Here is a 23,216-nt window from a genome sequence, read left to right on the forward strand (position 1 = left end):
TTTTTCACCTGGGGAAAAGTTACCAATACTTGAATAGAACAAAAATATCCCTTTTAATATTGATTTTTTATGATTAAAATGGTCATTCCCTTATTTACATGAAAAGTAAAAGAACATATATAAATAAATTTTCCACTCAAGTAAATGAATTTACTCGAATAAATAACTTACGAAAAAATGAATGGAATAGAAACTGACCTAATGCAAATTTCTAATTAACATTCAAAATATCAAAAAACCCTCATTCTATACATGCCCGCCGGCATCAATTCCAAGCCGGCATCCACCCCAACTGTGCCTAAAAATTTCCTAAATAATTCGATTATTCTGGGACAGGCCGGACCGGAGTTCTGGGCTGGACTAGAATTGACCATGAGAAAACAACGTTAAAATCGTAAGTAAAACAAATATGTTAATTGGTTATTTGCTTTGAATTTTCCTAATTAAGAAAAATCTAAAAAAGTCCCCGTTTTCAAGCATTCAATCGTTCAACAAAATCATCCTTGTCATTCCATGCTTTTCTCTGGTCAAATCCTCTCCTCGAAATCCTGGACCTTGGAGGGAAAGTAAAAAGAATTTGTTTATTCTTCTGCATTCTGTTGTTTCGAGTGCTTGTTTATTTTCATCGGAGATTTTCGCCTCCGCCTCTTGACGTTCAATCTCCATTTCAAAGATGCACGACCTTCTATCAGTTAGTATTCAGCTTTCGGAATCTATTTTATCTGTTTTTTTTTTTTTTTTTTGGTGCTGGGTTTTGGATTTGTTAAGCTCGGTTTAAATGACGTTTATATTAACAGAGATTTCTCCGGTATCTCTTTTGATTCAGCGAGCGAGACTAACTTTTTTGCTGAACAATTATGGTTTTAAATAAAATTTGATTAATTTGTGGTTGTCGAGGGTGAATTTTTTTATCCAGTATTGTTTTTAATGGGGGGGGGGATGTTTTGCAGGGTTCCTTTGATATCCCCAGACGTCAACCTTCAAGTAGTAGAGATGTTGAATTGGGCGCACCACCTCCAACGAGTTCAGGAGATTTTGGCTTAGAGAATTTCTTTAAGCAGGTTGCCGCGCCTTATCTCAATTATCAATACTTGTTTGTGTTGAACAACAAGAATGGCAGATTTCACCGAATCCTTTCCAGTAATCATTCTGGGCATGGTGTTTTGATGAATGCTAATGATTTATTGCATCTCTATTCAGCATTTTCAAATGATTTTTTCGGTTTTGTTCTTCCATTAGGTTGAAGATATTGAGAAACAAATTGATAAGCTCAACAAGCTATTGAAAAAGCTCCAGGTTTGGATTTCATTTTCCTGGTTTGATGGAGATATCTTGATTGCTTTTGTTTAGAGGGGTTAATCAACCATCTAGTTCTTTGTCCCACAAATATATTATTTACTATTTAATTTATTCAATTCCACAGTTTGCGTACCTGTTTTAGTAATGCTCTTTTTTATTTTTTCTGTTAAGAGAGTGGTGCCCATAATTCCTTGCTAACTCTAGCTTTACGTATTGATCCACCTCATAACACACCAAGAAAAAATGAAGGGAGAGAGAAAAGAAAATGTGTAAGGTCAAGGTTCGAAGTTTAATTTGGTAGTGCAGAGAGTTTGACAAAGATAAGTTTGAGAGACATATTGGGATGGGAAATGCTAGGAATTGGTGAGAAAAGAAATATATACACAAATAGTTGAATATGCTAGAGAAACTTACAAATGTCACAATAACATACTCAACTCCATTAGGCCTTGTTCTAACTATATGGAATTGGTTACATGAATCCTATTCTGCTATTCTACTCTGTCCTGTTCCCCATCCATTGTTAAATTATGGGCCTCTAAATCATTTTTCACTACTTCAACTAATTTTCTTTTTGGTTAGCCACTACATTTTTCTTGTTGTTATTGCTTTTCCACGTAACTAAGATTCCTCTTAAAAAAGTGTAGTAACTAGTAGTAGATTGATGGCCTGAAGGAGAATCAACCCAATTTGCATCAACATACCCTAAAATTTTTAAGGGTGCAAGTTGGGATAGGTTAGGTTGGGTTGAGGGCAACCCTAACTCAACCTGAGTTGTTGAACCCCAAACCCTAACTCTAACCCAACCTGACTTTTTCAAGTTCGATTTGGATTCATTGGTCCAGTTTATTCACTTCATTTTGCTGAAATGTTACTTAGTTTTTCAGACTTAAGATTATGGGATCAAAGGTTCATTGATTTTAGTATTATTATATGTACAAAAATAAAGTTATGGTGCTTAAAAAGTAGCATACTTAAAACCTTGATTTTAGTATTATTAAACTTTGTTAATAATAAAAAGAATGTGTAAGCTGTACAATAAGCTCAGACACAAGCACACCGTACACCCCTAGTAGCCCCATCTACCAGCCTTATGGACACCCTTATCTATACATTGTAGTCCCCTGGATCTCCATTTATTACCCCTCAATACATATCTGTTCTGTTTACCCCATACTTTGATAGCCTGTCTGCCAAATTGTTCCCTTGGGATCCATCAGATCTGAATCCTCAAGTCGCTTTTCAAAGTATTAATTTCTCTTAGTAAATTCCAGAAATTCCATGGTCCTTGATTATCATTCAATAAACAGCTTACTTAGGGTCCATGAAGACAATTTTTCTTTGGCATTATTAAGATTGAAACATAGAATAGAAATATCATGTAAAATTGAGGTTTAACTTCCATAAGCTGTTTGCATGGTTGTGCTACCCAGTTCACCGTCTAATATACTCCACCAATTTGCTTTCTTGTCCAAGTCTTGAAATATACAATGTGAAGGATAGAAGGTAACATAGCAATCAAGATATTTGGTCAATTTGCTTATTGACATTAGGTTAAAAGAAAACTGAGGAACAAATAAGACTGATGATAGGGATGAATGTGGAGTAGGAGAAACAATTCCAACTAAAAGGCAGATTATGAGGTACCATTAGAAAGAGTGACATGTTGGGATGAATTAAAATTCTTTCAACCTTGAGTTGGTGTTTGCTGACTGTGTATGGGCCTGACTACAGAGGTTAATTTCAGGTTTGGAAAGTAGGTTGATGTATTGGTTTATGGTTCAACTGAATAGAGCAAGTGTTTTTGGGGGCATGTGTCTACCACCCGTTATTGGAAAAATGTGACTGAAAGTAATATTTTCTGTTGAAGACAGATGTGTGGACATCTTATCAATGAAGCAACAGATCTGTAGTGGTTGTGTGGACCTGCTACTGGAAGGTTGGAGGCAGATGCCTGGACATTTTCCCAGTGAAGTAACAGATCTGTTGTGGTTATTGTGTGACATATATTAACACTAATTAACTAGTGTAGACTGGTACAAACATTGATTCCTTCTTGTGTGTGGACTGTTACTTTTGTTGAGGTGTATTGACTGTTGAGATGGTGACTGATGATTTGGCTACCTCCAGAATATCTATGTTGCAGTCAAATGTAAACTCCTCTATCACAATCACTCCTTTTGAAGGATTGAATTACTTGGAATGGTCCAAAGCTGTAAAACTATTTGTAGGAGGAAGAGGGAAGTTGGCTGTAATTTTATGTTGACTGAAGTAGATAAGGAGATCTAGGATCAAGCTATGGCCACCTATGCTAAGTAAAGACATTATGCCTGTATGTATCAATTGCAAGTGGAATCATCAGCATTTATGTTGGCTGAAGTAGACAACGGATCTAGGATCAAGCTATGGCCACCTATGCTAAGTAAAGACATTATGCCTGTATGTATCATTTAGAAGTGGAGTCATCAGCATGTAAACAAGGTAAAAAGAGTTTATCCTCATATTTATCTACTTTTACCTATATGCAGCAGGAGTTGGACCATTTATTAGGAAAGCGAGAAGGATGGAAGAGCTTATAAAGCAAAGAAGATTTGCGGTGGAAATGATTTGGAGGAAAGGATTTGTGGTGGAGAAGAAGAGCTTTCTGGTAGAGGAATGTAAAGAGGGAGAAATATTGATGCTCGGAGAGGAAGGGAGGGCTAAGGTTTTCATATCTGAAGCCGTTGCAGGTTGGATTAAAGGATTTGTCGAGGGTGCAATCCATATGGAGACCAAACCTGGCTGGAGGAGTGTGCTGAGAAAGGAATGGAAATTTTTCTCAATCGAGGAAAAAGTCAATAACAAAGGGTGTTTATGGGGATAGATGAAAAGTTGTAAGATGGTAGGAGACAAACTATCTGTTTGCCAGAAGGCAGAAATAGACAGGGATGGGTTGCAGTTGCAGAGGTACTACAGGAGTACGAGGAAACGTGCTGGCTGAAAAAATAGTTAAAGCTCTGGGGGTGGAGAAGAAGTTTCAGGAGTCAGAACAACATAAGGGGAATCAGGAGATAACGATTTGAAGGTGCTGATGGCGTCCCAAAGTTCATTTTGAGAGGAAGTAAGGATGATTGGAGCAAAATGTTGACAGTGACAGCAAAGAAGAAGGTTGAGACTGGAAAAGGATTCTTAACAATGTTATGATTAGAATTCCAAATGTGGATTCGGCTGTGATTTTTCCTTTCGATGACAGTAAAGCTGTTCTGGATATTGGAAATTCGAAGGCAGAATGCATGACTGTTGAAACTTCGGAAGGTGCAGTGACAGTGACGAACTGGACATCTTCTTGCAATGCAATTTCAATACCTGGAGGGAGTATGATCTTGAAGGTCTTTGGTCTGCCTTTTAACTTATGGTTGGATCAAGTCTTCGATAAGCTTGCAGGTCCGTGTGGTGGAGTTTTAGAAGATGTTTGCATTGTTGACCTTCACGCAGTGAAGATTACAGTTGCAGGTGCTAAACCGGATAGGATTCCCCGCACGATCGACTTCTTTACTGAAGGGAGATGATGGAAACTCTGGGTGGTATTGGAAGCTGAAGCATCCCTGTGGTGTGGAAGGCGAGAGGTTGAAGACGAGGCAGGTAGGGTTTGGTGGAGTACACGGGGCACATGCAGATTGGAAGGTCGGGGGGGGGGGGGGAAGGAAGAGAACGAAGAGTTGCTGGGCGCTGGAAGCTTGAGATTCATTGCATATTCTGGGGCTTTTTCAAAAAAGGCCTGCTGTGATGCTGATTACGAGAAGAAGAACGAAAAGGGAGAAGAAGAAGAACAGATGCTTTGAGAGAAAAATGAACAAGGACAGCAAGCTGGGCCGGGCTTTAGTGGGTCCACACGTGATATTCTCAGGGATCACGTGGATTTAAAAAAGGGTGATGAGATGGGCTTGGAACAAATGGACTTAAAACAGAAACTTAATAGTGGGCCTAGAAGGCGTAAATAAATTCGAAGAGTGGGCCTAGCTACGATGGGGGTTTGGCCCAAAAGTATATTGGGGGTAAGCAGATTAAAGAGGCGATAGAGAAAGTGGTGACAGAAGAGGCCGATTGCGAATTTGCGATGCCGAAGGATTTGTTAGGAGAACGGCAATGTTCCTCCCTAAAAATAAGGTTGCAGCGATGATTCGGGAGGAGGACGGGGATGCAAAAAGAAGTGCGGAAGAGAAGGGGGGGGGACTCAGGTGGACTGTAAAAACAATCATTTGCATCATGAGGAAGGGGAGGATGACGAAGACAAACAGGATATCACTGAGGTTGAGGGAGGAATTCAGGAAAGAGATGGAAAGGATGATTGGGGAGAGAAAGCGATAGTAGGAGAAGAAGAGAATGGCAGAAAGACAACTGGGGTTTTACTGAAGAGGGATGAAAATAAAAGCAGAAGAAGAGGGTGAAATCAGTCAAGGGGATGAGGTGGTTGGGTCTTTACGAGCAGAGGAAATGAGTGCGTTGGAAGAATTAGTGGGGAAGGGAGCAGGAAAAGTGGAAAAAGATTTAATTGAGAAGAAAAGAGGGGAGCAAGAGTCAGCCAATCAGGGATTGAAGAAAAGGGAATGGAGGAGGAAGGACATCAGATTGGAGATGGAGTTCGAATTTACAAAAGAAAGAAGTATAGAACTTTCCCCTTAGAATCAAGTAGAGAAGGAAGTTCAGGGAAGCATGGTGAAGTACTTATGATGGATGAGGTCCATGAGGTAGAGAAGAATTGTGATTTAGAGAAAGTGATAAACAAGGAAGTGGAAGTCAGCAAAATTCTGGGGCTATTCTTCTTAGGAGGGGAGGAGTTCGCCAAGGAAGCATTCAGATTGGTAGAGGAAAAAAATGGGGAGAAAGAGAGTAGTGCCACTCCAGTGCTTGACGGAAATTCTGACAATTCTGAAAAGGAAGTGATTGTTGGAGATGGCAGGGCGACTAGAATGGTGGGGATGCTCTCAAGAAGGAGGAGGATTTATCTGAGGGGATGTTGATTTCAGATGGGGTCAAAAGCCGGAGGGGAGTCTGGAAGAAGCTGTGAAAACACTTAATACAGTTAGGAGATTCAGAACTCAAAAGAACAGAAAAAGTCAGCAGCAAGTTCCAGTTCCAAAAGTCTTTGCACGGATAAAAGGAGGCTTATATGGCATTGGGCCTAATAAGCTCGTCAAAAAACACAAATGATCAGAGAAAAGGTGAATAGAAGAGTGTTCTCAAAAAGCTGATAAGAAGGAGGCTTATATGGCATTGGTAGGGTCTGGCTTTTGCCTTAGTGTTGCAGTGTGGTTTTCTTTTTCTTCTTTCTAGCTGGGTCAAGGATTATTGTTTGGGCTGGTTTGTTGGGCTTGGGGTTTCTTTGCTTGGTATCTATTTTTACTTCCCCTCGGGTGATTGCTTTTCACCTTCCTCTGTAATTGCTTTTTTTTTTTTATTTAATAAAATTTTTATTTTATCTTAAAAAAAATCCTAGTGTCATAGCAAAGATTACTTCCTTCCAGCAATGAAGTATATAATTAAAATCCAGGTCTGCTGCTCTCCACAATAAATTGAACTTGTAATCGATCAAACCACCTCTGCTAACACATTAACAGACAACATCACTATTCTACTTCAATAGACAGCATCAGACCAATCATCTTTCACCTGTAATATTACCAAATAACAGTCCTCATTGAACTGCCGAGTGGAGGGAACTAATCCACAACCAAACACACTTCAACACCACGAGACAGAAGAACATATACCCTTTTTTCTGATCAGATCTCCTGTGGTAACTCTGAGACTTCCTCTCTATGTTCAGAGAAAAGAGAAAAGAAGGAATCAAGATCATTCCAAGGTCCTTAATGGTTCTCTGATACCATGTAACACAACCTGATATTAATCTTAAAATAAATAAAATATAAGAGAAAGAAAGAGGAATGGCAGAGTTGAGAAAAAAGAGAGAAAGAAGAATAGAAAGATTGATGGGAGTTAAATTGACCTCTCCCATCTACTGCACATTTATATTTGTAATAGTAATCTCAAGTACAATGACCATACTACCCTTGATTACAAATGAACTGACCAAACTACCCTGTGACCTATACATAATACTTGTAAAGGACTATAACCAGCATATTTTCTACCTGACTTTGAGTTGTCTTAGTGCGTTTGAATTGTAAAAAGCAACATGCAGAGACAGGGAACATAAATTGATCAATATTCTCTACTAAGAGAAAACTGTAAGATATTCAGTACCAAATATGACCCCTTTAGTTGATAAAACGTGAGTCATTTGGCTCAGATTTCTGTACATGATATATATACTCCAAGCTATAGGTTATGATCGTGGAATGGTTGAGGTTGGACTTTGTTGGCAAAGATACCTCTGTTGAGAAGTTTGCTTTAATATAATGGGAATAAATTATGATCTATTGCTGGAATAATTTTTGCAAATGATGTATGCAGGATGCAAATGAAGATTCAAAATCTGTAACAAAGGCTGTTGCCATGAAGGGTAAGATATTTCCTCTTGCATGTTCTGTTCAAGCCTCAAAAGTTTTCGTTACTCTTTAATTTTATACATTCTGGTCATTCAGATGAATACTTTCAATCAAATAGTTAACATTGCCACTTCTGAAATGGTTTGGGTGGAACTGAAGGAGTTCTCAGTATCTGCATGTCTTGGATTGATGATAATCTATGCTCTGTTAAGAACAGTCTAGTGTTTTAAAAGTGAGAGGTGCAAGAAAAGCCCAAGCGCCTTGTAGGTGCAAGATGATGCACATGCATGGACAAAGCAAAGCATAAATGTTTGGAAAATTAAAAAAAAAAGCCATTAAACATTAATACATAAAATACATAAACATAAGTACATAACATATAAAACAAATTCAAAGTGAAAGTGAAAGCAAATAGGTATGGATTAAATCATATTTTTTAAGTGCTCAACAATTCATACATGCAAGACTCACAATGCGTTTGTCTATCTACTAGTTGCATTACTTTGAGTAGCTAGTGTGATATTAGATGCTGTTGTACTGTGTATTTAGTGATGCACGGGTAATATGGTCCGTTCACATTGTGTTATGTTCTATCTAATAAAATAGGGAGTAGGTGCCACCCACTCCATACTTTTTGGCTTTCTATTCCTTTGCTTTCTCTTCTTCCGTCTCTCTTCTTTGTTCTATGACTGTTATCATAGTATTGGAGCAGGTTCAGACAGGGATCTGATTGATCTCTCTCTTTCCTTTGTTCTATGATAACTGTTATCATGTTATCATGTTATCATGACACTCCACTAAGTTGCACCCATCTAGCTTCATCATCATTATTTGAAGGGTATGGATTCACCAGTCCCCACATACCCACATGATGTAATCTTCGTGTCTTTCAAGGCTGCCATCCTAAATTCATGACAATAGTTCAAACAAATAGTTCTGATTTCAGAGAAGAAGAAGAAGAGAAGAAGAGAAGAAAAAGGTTAGAGAGGCAAAAAGTGTAGGCTGGTGGTGCCAGCTTTATATTTATAGTCTAGGGTAGCCAAACATAATAAAATAAAGAGAAAAGACAAAAGTGTCCTTTGTGGCACATAACTACTTAATATTACATCACTCCCCTTCAGGTTGGGGCATAGTCGCATAGATAACAATCATCCTCAACTTGTCACAAAGATCATAGTGCTGCAAGGAGTTTAATCCCTTGGTGAGAACAACTGCAAATTGTCCTTCAGAGCTGATATATGGAGTGCACACTTCTCTTCTCCAGTTTCTCTTTGATAAAGTGTTTATCTACTTCAATCTGCTTGGTTCTATCATAGAGAGCAGGATTGACTGCAATATTGATAGCAACCTTATTGTCACAGTAGAGTGACATGGGGCCATCAAGGAGAAACTCCACTTCACCTAATAGATTTTTAATCCATAATATTTCAGCAGCTCCATGGGACATGACTCTGTATTCTGCTTCTGCACTAGATCTGGCCACTACACTTTGTTTCTTACTTTTCCAAGTAATAAGATTTCTCCCCACAAAGGTACAATAGCCACTTGTGGATTTTCTGTAATTCACCAAACCTACCCAATCAACATTAGTGTAAACCTCAACTTTCATATGTCCATGCTTCTTGAAGAAAGGCCTATCCTTGGAAATTTCTTCAGGTACCTGAGAAAAAGCCTATCTTTGGGTTCATGCATGAACTAACTAAGGACTCCTAGCATATGCAATATCTGGCTAGTCATAGATAAGTATAGGAGTCTACCCACAAGTCTTTGGTACTGCTTTGTATCTTTTATGGGCTTATCATTGTAGTCCCCGAGTCTATTATTTATATCTATAGGAGTATTAGCCGGTTTGGCCCTAAGCTTTCCTGTATCTTTCAAGAGATCTAGGTTATACTTCCTTTGAGAGATGAAGATTCCCTATTGAGAGCAGGCAACTTCAACCACAAGAAAGTAACGTAGGGGTCCTAGATCCTTCACCTCAAACTGAGTGGCCAAGAACTTCTTTACCCTCTGAATCTTTGAGATGCAATCACCAATGATAACTATGCCATCCACATAAACAATCAAGGCTGCCGTTCTTCTTCGTTCCTTCTTCACAAAGAGAGTGTGATCAATTTGACATTGTTTAAAACCCATTTGTTGAATTGCTAGGTGAAATCTGCTAACCAAGCCTTCGGTGATTGTTTGAACATAGAAAGACTTCTTCAAATTGCATACTTTTTGTTCATTGCCCTTAGAACAAAACAAGGTTTAAAATGTCGATGTCGATGGAAATGTTGCTCACCCAAATAAAGGACATATGTCGAAATATCGGAAATTTTGAATGGAAATATTGTGAAAAGTTAGACATTGGGGAAATATTGTGAGATATATGGAAATATGCACTAATATTTTATGAAATGATAAAAGAAACTTAATTACACCTTTCTAGATTATTATCATATTCCAAACCATCAAAGAAAGCCAAGAAACTAATATTCAGCCTCAGAACAAAATGATGAACAACGAAGTTGTCCTATAGATTTCAACCATTTAATATTTTAACATTTTATTAGTATGAAATAATATCACATGCATGCATCTCTTTTGGTTCTAATAAATAATTAGAATAAAATCATATAAACCATATAAACCTTTAAATATTTGTATTATTATAAAATATTTTATTTATGCATTTTATTTTCTTCTAATAATTAATTAGTTTAATCATTTTTATTGGCTTTTATAATGAGAATCTACAATATTACCTTATCGAAATTTTGATCCTTGATTGAACCCTCAAAATTTTCAAAACCAAAACTAGTAAGCAAGGGAAGAACTTAAAATTTTGTTTAATCAACACATTTTCTTCTTCTTCTACCTTTTATTTTCTTCTTTCCTATAACAAAAGTAGGGGTTCAACCCCTATATTTTTTGAATTTTCTTTACTTGTTTTTCTTCTCATAAAATGTTGATTTTCTAGACTTAACATGAAATTTATACTTCTCTTATGAAAATTATGAATAATTATTAAGGAAAGATGGTTATGGAACCTAGGGAACTACCCTGAGATATATGGTTTTACTTAAAAAAATCCATGGCGCCCGCCTAGGCGACAAGGCGCCCCCCGTCACCTAGCCTTGCCTTGGCACCTTGAAAAAAACTTTGTCCTAATTTTTTTATGGGCTGTTTCTGCTTGGAGTTCATACTAATTCACAATTATATCCCTATTAAGCTTATGTGATTACAATGATTTGAATTAATTAATGGATAACTAAAATACCCTTAACCATGTTATCATCTCAACCTTAAACGGTTCAGATCTGAATCTATTTTAACTTGCTTCCTTCAATTTCTTTCCCAACTGCAGACCTTCCCTTTACATATGATACACATGGTTATGGATATAGATGCACCTGGGTATTGTATATTGAAATGATTTTTTGAAGGTGTAACACTGTTTTCAAAGTTGAATAGTTTGCTATATTGTCTTGAAAGAATCCATTTATTAGCAGTATAATCTCACTTGGTTGATCTGTTTTGAACTCACTAATTAGGAAGGTTTCATTATGTGCAGCAATCAAGCGGCAAATGCAGAAAGATGTGGATGAAGTTGGAACAATTGCTCGTTTTGTAAAATCAAAAATTGAAGCGCTTGATAGAGAAGTAATGCGATTTATTCCATTCCTCGTATTTATTTTCTGTGGTTGAATGTTCTCTTTTCTGAGAGGGGGTTGTTGGGGCATACTCAAACATGACATTCAAATGGTATTTAATGATTTTTTTTATTTGAGATGGGGGGTGATAAATCCGGGTTTGAATTCTACATTCATTATATTGGTCCCAAAAGAGAGTGGTGCAAACCATCCAAGAGAGTTCAAACCTATCATCTTGGTAAACAACTTATTTAAAATTATTACTAAGGTGCTTTTTTGGAGGATTAGAGTTGTGCTTCCTTCCATCATTTCTCCTAATCAAGGTGCCTTTGTGAAGAATGGGAAAATCATTTATCAGATTTTAATTGCTAATGAAAGTGTAGAGGTGTAGAGTTGTAGGGCAGTAATGTCTTTATTTATATTGCTGTTAGTGTCAGTAAGTTAAGTTAGTGTCAAACTGTCAATAAGTTAAGTTAGTTATTTCTGTTATTATTTTAAGTTGCTGACATGTTATGTTGGTAGGGGCAATATTGTAAGTGTACTTTTATATATATATATATATATATATATAACTGAGTGGGGCGACAAGCCTATTCACTCTCTTCTCTGAAATCTCTCTTTGTCTTCTCTCTTCTCTCTCTCCCTATTCCATTCTTTGTTTTGAATTCTCATCTAGAGTAGAGCTGATCTCAGTCTCTACTAGACAAGTTGGTATCAGAGCCAACCTAGGGTTTCTCATGAGAACTTCCTAGGGTTGGAAGTTTTAGCAAGATTTGGCAATCGGCTGGTTCTTGGAGATCATTGGCAGGGTGCAACACCTTTTCAAGAGCTATTTGGAGTCTTGGAAAGAGTCCGGTGATCAGGAAGAATCAGAGAGAATGAAAGAAACTAAAGATTAGGGTTTAAACTGAGGATTGGAAGTGGCGGCCAGTGTTTTCTGGGTAAGATTCAATTTTTTCTTGAGATCGACTCCAATCAAAAATTGATCAGAGTGATCAGGGAGGAGCGGTTTCTTTTTTTTTCCTGATTTCTCCTGAATTTTTTTAGGGTTTTCTTCAGTTCTTTTAAAACCCTATTAGTCTGAAACCCTATTGACTGTGATCAAATTTTGGGTAAGGATTGATCCTTTTCAGCATTCCAGATTGGTTTGTAATGAGTTTTTGAAGATTATCAGACCTGTTTCAGATTTTCTAGGTGTTTGCTTGACCCCTTTCAGCTTCCCAATTCGGCTGTTAGCAGTTTTAGGGTATCATTTACCCTTATTCAGCATAAAAATCAGTTCTTTGTGATAAATTCTTGGTAGATGTGGCAGGAGCTGAGTTGAAAACTCAAGGGGAAGGTGTTTTCGGGACTGGAAACATGACTGAAAGTACTTTTCAGATTACCACAGTGGAGTTTGATGGATCAAATTACTTGGAGTGGGCCTAATCAGCTTTGATGGCCATTGGGGGTATAGGGGAATTAGGCTATGTGATGGGAGATGTGAAGAAACCAGCCAAGGAAGACCCATTATATGCCAAATGGATTCAGGAGAACTATTTGGTCATGACTTGACTATGCAATTAAATGCAGCCTCATATCAGCCGAAATTATTTATTGGCCAAAACTGCCAAGGAAATTTGGGACATCATGAGAGAAACCTATTCTCAACTACTTAATGTCGCTAGGGCCTATGATGTGAAGTTAATAATTTTAAGCAGGGTGAGAAACCGATCTCAGTTTACTTCTCTACCTTGAAGTCTTTGTGGCATGAAATTGATCATCTGGAGATAGTGGAAAATCCAGAAGGATGCACAAACATACAGGAAATAGGTTGAAAGAAATAGAGTTTTTGAATTCCTAGTAGGTCTAAACCCAGAATATGACATTGTGAGGCAGCAACTTCTCACTAGAGAGAATGTGACCTTGTCTCAGGCTTATTCCTTAGTGCACAGTGAAGAAAGTAGGAGAAAAGTTATGCTACAATATTAACCTATGGAATCAGCCCTAGCAGCAGTAAAACCGAAGTTTGGGGGTGACAAAGAAAGGGATATGAAGAATTTGTTTGTGATCATTGCAAGAAACCGAAGCATACCAAGGATACATGTTGGAAACTTTATCCACATCTATCTAGTTCCAGTAAAGCTCAGAAACAAAAAGGGGAATACTAATGTGGCAACTATTACTGATGGTACTTCATCCTCTTATCACAAGAACCACACCCCTGGACACCTTGGCTGCTGTCTGAGCTACCCTAACTCAGTTGGAAAGTGAGGTTGGCACTTCAGCACCCTCATCTCAGCCACCAGCTACATCTGTTCCTTCCACTTCTGCATTTGCTCATTCAGGTACAAGGGCTTCAGCATTTCATGCTTCAGCCCCAGGTAACAATAAACCTTGTTGGGTTATAGATTCAGGTGCATCTGACCATATGATTGGCTTATCCTCATTGTTTAATACTTATTGTTTGTCCTCTGGTAGAGACAAAGTGTCCATCGCTGATGGCTCCCTTGTTCCAATTTCTGGCAAGGGAGACATTAGATTGTCTGATGCCATCTCCTTGTCCTCAGTTTTGCATGTTCCTAAACTTAGTAGTAACCTGCTTTCAGTTAGTAGTATCACTAAAAATCAAAACTGTTTAGTGACTTTCTTTCCTGATTGGTGTGTTTTTCAGGATTTGGAGACAAGGAAGGTGATTGGGATTGGCTGTGAGACGAATGGAATCTACTTGCTTGGAGGGTATTCACATGGGGAAGATAGAGAAGTGGGGAGGTCACTAGTTTCTTAGTCTGTTAGTCAGGTTATGCTTTGGCATAATTGATTGGGTCATTTGTCTTTTAGATATTTGAAGAGTTTATTTCCTAGTTTGTTTAAGTCAGTTCAAATGTCTAGTTTAAAATGTGAAACCTGTGAACTTGCAAAGCACTGTAGAACAACTTATTCTTTGAGCAATAAAAGAAGTAATATTCCTTTTGAAATTGTGCATACCAATGTTAGGGGACCATATCACATCACTGTTATGGGGCGATATAGATATTTTTTGCTGTTTGTCGATGACTACACTCATTTCTCATGGGTTTATCTTATGCGCTCTCGAGATGAGGTCCCTACCCTAACTCGGATTTTTCATCAGATGGTTCTGACTTAGTTTGGGGTCAAAATCAAAGCTTTCAAATCCGATAATGCTAAAGAGTACTTTGCAAAACCATTGGCTTCATATCTCCTTGATCATGGGGTTATCCATCAGAGTACTTGTCCTCGTACACCTTAGAAAAATGGGGTTGTTGAGAGGAAAAATAGGCATATATTGGAAGTGGCTAGAAGCACTATGTTGACTTCCAATGTTCCCATACGTTTTTGGGGAGATGTTATTCACACTACTGTGTACCTCATTAACCAATTCCTTCACGGGTCCTTGACATGAGAACTCCATTTAGCCTATTATGCCCTGATAAAGACTTGTTTACCATTCCTCTTAAGACCTTTGGATGCACTTGCTTTGTTTAGATTCTTGGACCTCATCGCTCTAAATTTGATCCTAAAGCTTTGAAATGTATCTTTCTTGGGTATGCACAAAATAAAAAAGGATACTGCTGCTATGAGCTTGTTTCTGGGAAACAGTTTGTTTCTATGGATGTCACATTCTTTGGGGATGTACCCTATTATCATAGAGTTTCTTCTTGGGGGAGAGTAGTGAGATGGGACCTCATTCATCATAAATTCCATTACATGTCCCAATCACTGAAGGGGAGTGTAGTGAGGAAGCCTGTCAAAGATATTGGGATTTGAGGGTGTATCACAAGCGGTGGAGGCAGGTTGATTTTGGTCATCAACAATCAAGGCCAGCTCCAATTCTCTTTGTGGCTCCAGATTCAGGTACCACAATCCCTTTATCCCTTGCTACGGATGAGATACCTTCCATGCCTCCCATTGTTGAGCCTTCGCCTTCTCCTTTGGATGATCTTGATCTTCCAATTGCAGTTTGTAAGGGGAAGTGCCGCTGTACCTCATCTATAGCCCATTGTATTTCTCAGTTTCTTTCTTATGATCACTTGTCTTCGTCCTATAAGTCCTTTTTGGCATTTATTGCTACTGTTACCATTCCCAAAACAATGCATGGAGCCTTGTCAGCGCCTGAGTGAAAGGATGCAATGAAAGTGGAGATGGATGCTCTTCTAGAAAACAATACACAGGGGTTAGTTGATCAGCCTAAAGGGAAGAAACCGGTTGGGTGTAGATGGGTGTTTACAGTGAAACATAATGCTGATGGCTCTGTTGAAAGATATAAGGCCATATTAGTTGCAAAGGGGTTTAGATAGACATATGGCATAGACTATTTAGAAACTTTTGCACCGGTAGCCAAGATGAATACTATCAAAGTTCTATTATCCATTACAGCAAATTTCTCATGGCCATTATTCCAGATGGATGTCAAAAATGCCTTCATCAATGGTGATTTGCAGGAGGAGGTGTATATGGAGTTGCCTCCTGGATTCTATAATGCAATAGCGCAGAAGAAGGTTTGCAGATTGAATAAAGACTTATATGGACTGAAACAATCTCCTAGAGCATGGTTTGATAGATTCAGACAGGCCCTTGAAAAATTCGGCTATGTATAGGCCCAGTTAGATCACACTCTTTTCATTAAGAAGATGGATTCCTCCTTGACTCTACTTGTTGTATATGTCGATGACATTGTTGTGACAGGTAGTGATACCCGTGGGATTGACTCTCTTAATCAATTGCTTCATCAAGAGTTTGAGGTCAAAGACCTAGGAGAGCTACGATATTTCTTGGGAATTGAGGTAGCACTATCCAATCATGGGATTTTTGTCTCCCAAAGGAAGTATGTTCTTGATCTTTTGGAAGAAACTGGAAAACTAGGAGTTAAATTTGCTGACAAACTATTGAATAGAATTATAGGATAAGTGCAAAAGGTGGAGAGCCCCTTGAATACAAGGTTATGTTTCAACGGTTAGTTGGGAAGCTTCTTTATGTTTGCCTCACACGACTGGACATTTCTTATGTCGTCAATGTTGTTATCCAGTACATGCATTCCCCCAGAACCACTCACCTTCTTGTAGTTGAAAGGATCCTTGCTTATTTGAAGAGATGTCTAGGCAAAGGCATACTTTTTGCTGGTTCGGCTGTTTTTTAGTATTTATGTTAGTCATATTTGTGTCTTAAGTTCTTAGTTATTGGGCCTAAACTTGTTTAATGTTTTATTTGTTTTATTTGTCTAGGTGTCCCATCACTAATCAGGGGCATTCTAGTCCATTCATGTAATATTATTTTATAATAATCTATATAAGATTGTAGGGCTGGCTGAAGAGTTTATGCCGCCTTTCTCAAATCTTCTTCTTCTCTTCTTCTTCTTCTTCTTCTTCTTCTTCTTCTTCTTCTTCTTCTTCTTCGGCTGCTGTATTCCAGCAAACATGGTATCAGAGCACTAATCCGTCTGTCTGATTACAGCCGCCACTTTTTCTGCTCTTCCCTATTCCTCTCCTCTCTCTCTCCTATCTTGGTCGCTGTGAAGAAACCCTAGGGCTGACCGTAGAACACAACAAGGTCTGTATCTAGGGTTTCCCTTGGTTGTAGGGCCCAAGGGGAGTTTGTTCCAGCAATCGATGCCCTACTAGACACCTTACAGCAGGTAGTAGCCATTCGACTGCTAAGAGAGGTCTGTGTGGAACAGATCTAGGTGGAAGGACTGACTTTGACAGTCCTAGTACAGATCGTACGGGTGATCACAGTCTACTACAGCAGAAGTCAAAGCCCGGTCTAGTCCAGAAGAGTTCAGCACAATACAAAGGTGGATTGTCCTTGGTTTCAGACCTGTTACAAGGGGTTCTCAGACCTGCAACAACTTTGGTAAGTTTGGAATAGTGTTCTTTGTACTGAGTTTTCAATTGTGATCACTGTAAGAGGAAGGAGATGTCTTCAATATCGGGATAAGTGTCTTCTAGGGATCATAGAATTGGTGGGAGGTCTCCTAATCTGGAAAATCCAAATGTGCACAGCTTGCAAATCACCAGTGTATTGTTGGATGAATACAATTTCAGAGAATGGTCTGTTTCAGCCATGCTCTTCATGACTTCCCGGGAACTTATGGGTTATCTAGATGGACAAAAGAAGGAACCTGTAGTGGGTAGTGCGGAGTATGCAGTATGGCGTAAGGAAAATGCTACCGTTATGTCCTGGTTGCTTGCTTCGATGACTTCAAGAGTGGCCAGGACTGTTCAACACTTTCCTACTGCTGCTAAGATTTGGGAGAAAGTCTCTAAAACTAATGGACAGAGAAAGAACAATGCCAGAATTTATAGGCTGAACCAAGACATTGCTGCATTGAGACAAGGAGATATGACAGTTGCCACGTATTTTGCAACCCTAGAAGGACTATGGGAAGAACTTGATCATCATCTTATTCTTGATTGGGAGAATGCAAAAGACAAGGAGAGGCATGATAAACAAATTGAAGAGGGTAGAGCCTTTAAGTTCTTGGTTGGCTTAGACCCAATGTTTGAGAGCATAAGGTCTCAAATTTTGGGAAGGGATGAAATGCCAGATTTACGTCATGTCTATTATCTAGTAAGGAATGAAGAGGTTAGGAGGAAAGAGATGCAAGTTGACACTCAAACACAGCCAGCCGAATAGCCTGTTGAACATTCAGCTCTGATTTCTTCAAACCAAAAGGGGAGCAAGCATTCAGACAAGAGGCATCTTAAGTGCTCTTATTGTGGTGGTGAAAGGCATGTAAAAGAGACTTGTTGGGTTCTTTATCCTCATCTGAAACCAGCTGCGTTAAGGAAAGATAGGAAGCCCCAGAAGAATCAAACAGCAAGTGGGAATCATGTTACTAGTCACAGTGGTGATAGCTCGAAGAACACATCTATAGTTGCATCTTCTCCCATGGGTCAAACTGCTAATTCCTCCACATCCGGATCCTTGGGTTTCACTGCTGATGAGGTAGAGGTCCTTAGCCGGGTCTTAACCCGTCTAAGGACTAATTCCCTTGCTTCGACCTCTCTTGCTAGATCAGGTATTGTCTCTGCTTATAGTACAACTAGTTCTATAGACTCTACTTCTTGGATTATTGATTCCGGTGCAACTGACCACATGACACACATGTCCTCTTTATTTTCTTCTTACCAATTGATGTCTGGCCAAGATAAGATGAGAGTTGCTGACGGTTCCCTCTCCACCATCTCTGGGAAAGGGGGAGTTGACCTAAGCAAGAACCTCTCTCTTAAATCTGTTCTACATGTTCCCAATCTTACTTCCAATCTCTTATCTGTTTCGAAGCTTACCAAGAATTTAAACTATAGCGTAACTTTCTTTCCTACTCATTGTGTCTTTCAGGACAAATTGACGAAGAGAACGATTGGGAGCGGTCATGAGTGTGAAGGCCTCTACTATTTTGATGCAGACATAAGTTCGGCCTTACAATCATCTGCTACCAGTAGTCAGAATAATGAGGAGTCAATAGCTAGGTTACACTTGTGGCATGCTAGACTAGGTCATTTACCTTTTTCATCATTGCAAGGGTTGTTTCCTGAATTATTCAAGGGTATTTCAAGTCAAAGTTTAGTTTGTGAAGTGTGTCAGTTGTCAAAACAATGTAGAACTCTTTATCCAATTTCTAGTAATGAAATTCAAGCTCCTTTTGATTTGGTCCATTCTGATGTTTGGGGCTCTTCTCCCCTTATTTCTGTGGATGGTTTTCGTTACTGTATTAGTTTTATTGATCACTACTCACGATGCTAATGGATCTACTTGTTAAAAGGACGTGATGAAGTGCCACGGATAACCATGGCCTTTTGTAAAATGATTGAAATTCAATTCGACAAGAAGATTAAGCAATTCTGTTCAGACAATGCTGTAGAATATTTTGAAAGATCCTTGAACCTGTTCATGGAGGATGCTGGCATGATACATCAGTCATCTTGTGCTAGTACCCCTCAACAGAATGGGGTTGCTGAGCGCAAAAATAGACACTTATTGGAGACCGCTCGAGCTTTATTATTTCAGCACATGGTTCCCAAGCACTACTGGTCTCAAGCCGTCCTTACCGCATCATATCTAATAAATCGGATGCCACCCAATGTGTTGGGTATGAAAACTCCTTTCTCTGTCCTCTGCCCTAATCTTCCAGATTTTCCTCTTCCACCTAGAGTCTTTGGTTGTGTGTGTTTATACATGTAAAGGATCCAAAGAAGACCAAGTTGGATCCTAGGGCTACGAAAGGAATCTTTCTAGGGTACTCTCCTACACAGAAAGGTTACAAGTGTTATGATCCTGTCACCAAGAAGAAATACGTCACAAAAGATGTGGTATTTTTTGAGTCTCACTCCTATTTTCATTCTTCCCAGAATCCTCTTCAGGGGGAGACTAGTGAGATGGAAGAGGATTCTTCTTCCCCCTCTTTTTTTGTGCCTCTTTCTACCTCGGGCCTTCCATCTCCTCCTGATCCTCCTAGTTGTAGCATCCCGGGTGAACCTAGTGAGGCTCCCATTGCACTTGTTACACTCTTGATGTTGCAGATGTTACTGAGGACACCAGTAAGCAACAAAGAGATATAAGAATCACCTACAATAGAAGGAAAAAAGACCCTCTAACTCATGGCAGCAATCAATCGGACTCGGATCAATCTGCCTCAACAACTCCAGGTAATCCTATCACTCATACTTCTGATTTGGATCTCCCCATTTCTCTTCGTAAGTCTACCCGTTCTTGTACTATCTGACACCCCATTGCTGAATTTGTTTCTTACTCACGTTTATCTCCTCGTTATTATTCCTTTGTGTCTGCTCTCTCCTCTGTGCATGTTTCTACTAGGTACTCAGAGGCAGTGTCTGATCCAAGATGGAAAGAGGCTCTGAATGAAGAAATGAAAGCCTTAATGAAAGCAAGGACTTGGGAATTAGTGGATCTACTAGAAGGGAAGAGCACTGTGGGATGCAAGTGGGTGTTCACTGTAAAGCATAGGGAGGACGGGTCCATTGAAAGATACAAGGCCAGACTTGTGGCAAAGGGGTTTACTCAAAAGGAAGGGATTGACTACAAAGAAACCTTTGCTCCAGTCACGAAGCTCAACACAATCCGGGTCTTATTGTCATTAGCTGCAAATTTTTCATGGGAACTACATCAATTGGATGTGAAAAACGCTTTTCTAAATGGTAATCTACGTGAAGAGGTATTCATGGATCCTCTACCAGGTTATGGCTTTGATGAGAAAGTATGTAAACTGAGGAAAGCATTATATGACCTTAAACAGTCTCCTCGTGCTTGGTTTGACAGACTTTGTGGGGCCATGAAGAGAGTGGGATACACTCAAAGTGGTGCAGATCATACTTTGTTCATAAGGAAACAAAATAGCCGACTTACGATACTAATCGTCTATGTGGATGATATGGTGATTACAAGGGATGATCTGGAAGAGATAAAAAGATTAAGTGAGTTCTTGGCTTCTGAGTTTGAGATCAAAGACTTGGGCCATCTGAGATACTTCCTTGGAATTGAAGTTGCTAGGTCACAAGAGGGCATCTATATATGTCAGCGGAAGTATGTCCTTGACCTTCTAGGGGAGACAAGTATGATGGGGTGTAGACCAGCAGATACGCCAATAGAACAGAACCATGGTCTACAGGAATTTATTGGAGAGGACTACCTTGATAGAGAAAGATACCAAAAACTGGTAGGGAATTTGATATATCTGTCTCTCACTCGACCAGATATTGCTTATGTTGTACATGTTGTCAGCCAGTTCATGCACTCTCCAAAGATTCCTCATATGAGAGCAGTGGAAAGAATTCTTAGGTACTTGAAGACTTGCCTAGGAAAATGATTTCTGTTAGAAAACACAATAAAATTGAAATTGAAGCGTATACTGATGCAGATTGGGCTGGCTCTATTGGTTATAGGAAGTCTTCTTCTGGGTATTGCATGTTTGCTGGAGGAAATCTGGTTACATGGCGAAGTAAAAAGCAGAATGTGGTTGCTAGATCAAGTGCAGAGGCTGAATATCGAGCTATGGCTCATGGTGTTGCTGAACTGTTGTGGCTTAGGACCCTTCTTGGTGAGCTCGGGATAAAGGTCGAGTGTCCTCTCAGGTTGTACTGTGACAACAAGTCTGCCATCAACATTGCAAATAACCCAGTGCAACATGATAGGACGAAGCACATTGAGATTGACTGACACTTCGTTAGAGAGAATTGTCTCAGGAGAACTCTGCCCCATCACTAATCAGGGGCATTCTAGTCCATTCATGTAAAATTATTTTATAATCATCTATATAAGATTGTAGGGCCAGCTGAAGAGTTTATGCCACCTTTCTCAAATCTTCTTCTCTTCTTCTTCTTCTTCTTCTTCTTCTTCTTCGGCTGTTGTATTCCAGCAAACACTTTTCAAGGATAATGGTCACATAAAAATAGAAATCCACACAGATGCTGATTGGGCTGGGTGCATTGATGACAGGAGGTCCACCTCTGGGTATTGTTCCTTTATAGGAGGAAATCTTGTCTCTTGGAGAAGTAAAAAACCAAAATGTTGTTGCTCATTCCAATGCTGAAGCTGAATACAAATCTATGGCTAATGGTGTGGCTGAAATCTTATGGTTGAAATCTCTATTTGAAGAACTGGGCATTGCTTATGAGAAGCCCTTGATGTTATACTGTGATAATTAGGCTGTTATTAATATTGCCCATAACCTGGTTCAACATGATAGAGCTAAACATATTGAAGTGGATCGACACTTTATCAGAGAGAGTTGCTTCTCAAGAAGTGTCTTCCATATATTGCCTCTGGCGTACAACTTCTTGATCTCTTCACTAAGGTAGTTCCCAAGACCAAGTTGGAGATAGACTTACACAAGTTGGGAATGGTTGATATCTACTCCCAACTTGAGGGGGAGTGTAGAGTTATAGGGCAGTAATGTCTTTATTTATATTGTTGTTAGTGCTAGTAAGTTAAGTTAGTTATTTCTATTATTATTTTAAGTTGCTAACATGTTATGTTAGTAGGGGCAATATTGTAAGTGTGCTTTTTTAAGTTATTATATATATATATATTATTTTAAGTTTCCTTACAGCTGTTGGGAAATTAAAGTATCTCACTAATAAATAGCCTGGGACTAATAATTCCAAGTATTCGGAGTGGTTACTAGAAGATGCATAGACGAAAACATAGCTGTAGAATTCTATGGAGACAAATATCAGTAGTACTCTTATTACTTGGATATATCAGTTATTTCAATCATTCTTTAACTTACAATAGGGAGATGAGTCTCTTGAAGATTACTACTCTGATATGGTGAGCATTTGTGAGGAGCTTCAAATACCATCTTGTTATCATGATGCAACTGTTATGGAAAAAGCAGAGAAAGGACTTGTATGTGGCTAAATTTCTTTCAGGAATTAATCCTAAAGATGAAATTATGAATTGGTGAGAGCTCAAATATTAGGCGGTATAGAGCTACTTGAAATGGGGGATGTATTTTCTCTCGACTACAGAGGGCCAAATTATCTGAATCCATCTAGACATTTGATCAAGCAACATTGGTTGTATCTGGAAGTAATGGATGGGGGCATTGTAGTTATAGAGGAGGTTGTGGTCCTCTTGAAATTTCTAGTGGTAGAGGTGATAATGGTGTTCGAAGTTGTCGTAGACAAGGCAAGAATGGTAATGCTAGATTTTGTACTCATTGTGGGTTGGAAGGACATACAATTGGTTATTGTAGAGATTTGTATGGAGTTCAGTTTTGCGCACATTGCCCTCATGAGGGACATACTGTGGAGTATTGTCATATGTTGAAGAAACC

At 38.9% G+C, this 23,216-nt stretch overlaps 1 protein-coding gene across 8 annotated transcripts in view; it reads left to right on the top strand.

Moving 5' to 3' along the window:
- The first annotated feature begins 445 nt into the window (after positions 1-445).
- The window catches only part of LOC104587729 (syntaxin-132-like), an 86,668-nt gene continuing 63,897 nt past the window's right edge, over positions 446-23,216 (top strand). For 3 of the 8 annotated variants that reach the window (XM_088890514.1, XM_088890515.1, XM_088890516.1), the window contains exons 1-5: positions 448-691; positions 951-1,061; positions 1,240-1,296; positions 7,753-7,801; positions 11,344-11,432. In XM_088890514.1, the coding sequence (XP_088746640.1) occupies positions 674-691; positions 951-1,061; positions 1,240-1,296; positions 7,753-7,801; positions 11,344-11,432 (324 nt within the window). In that variant the 5' untranslated portion in view covers positions 448-673. Of the gene's footprint in view, positions 692-950; positions 1,141-1,239; positions 1,297-5,070; positions 6,556-7,752; positions 7,802-11,343; positions 11,433-23,216 lie in introns of those variants that run through there. The other 5 variants (XM_088890510.1, XM_088890511.1, XM_088890512.1 and 2 more) reach the window with 4 other exon arrangements.

The sequence above is a fragment of the Nelumbo nucifera genome, chromosome 6, assembly GCF_055504915.1.
Source record: "Nelumbo nucifera cultivar China Antique chromosome 6, China Antique-T2T, whole genome shotgun sequence".
NCBI classification, from domain to species: Eukaryota; Viridiplantae; Streptophyta; class Magnoliopsida; order Proteales; family Nelumbonaceae; genus Nelumbo; species Nelumbo nucifera.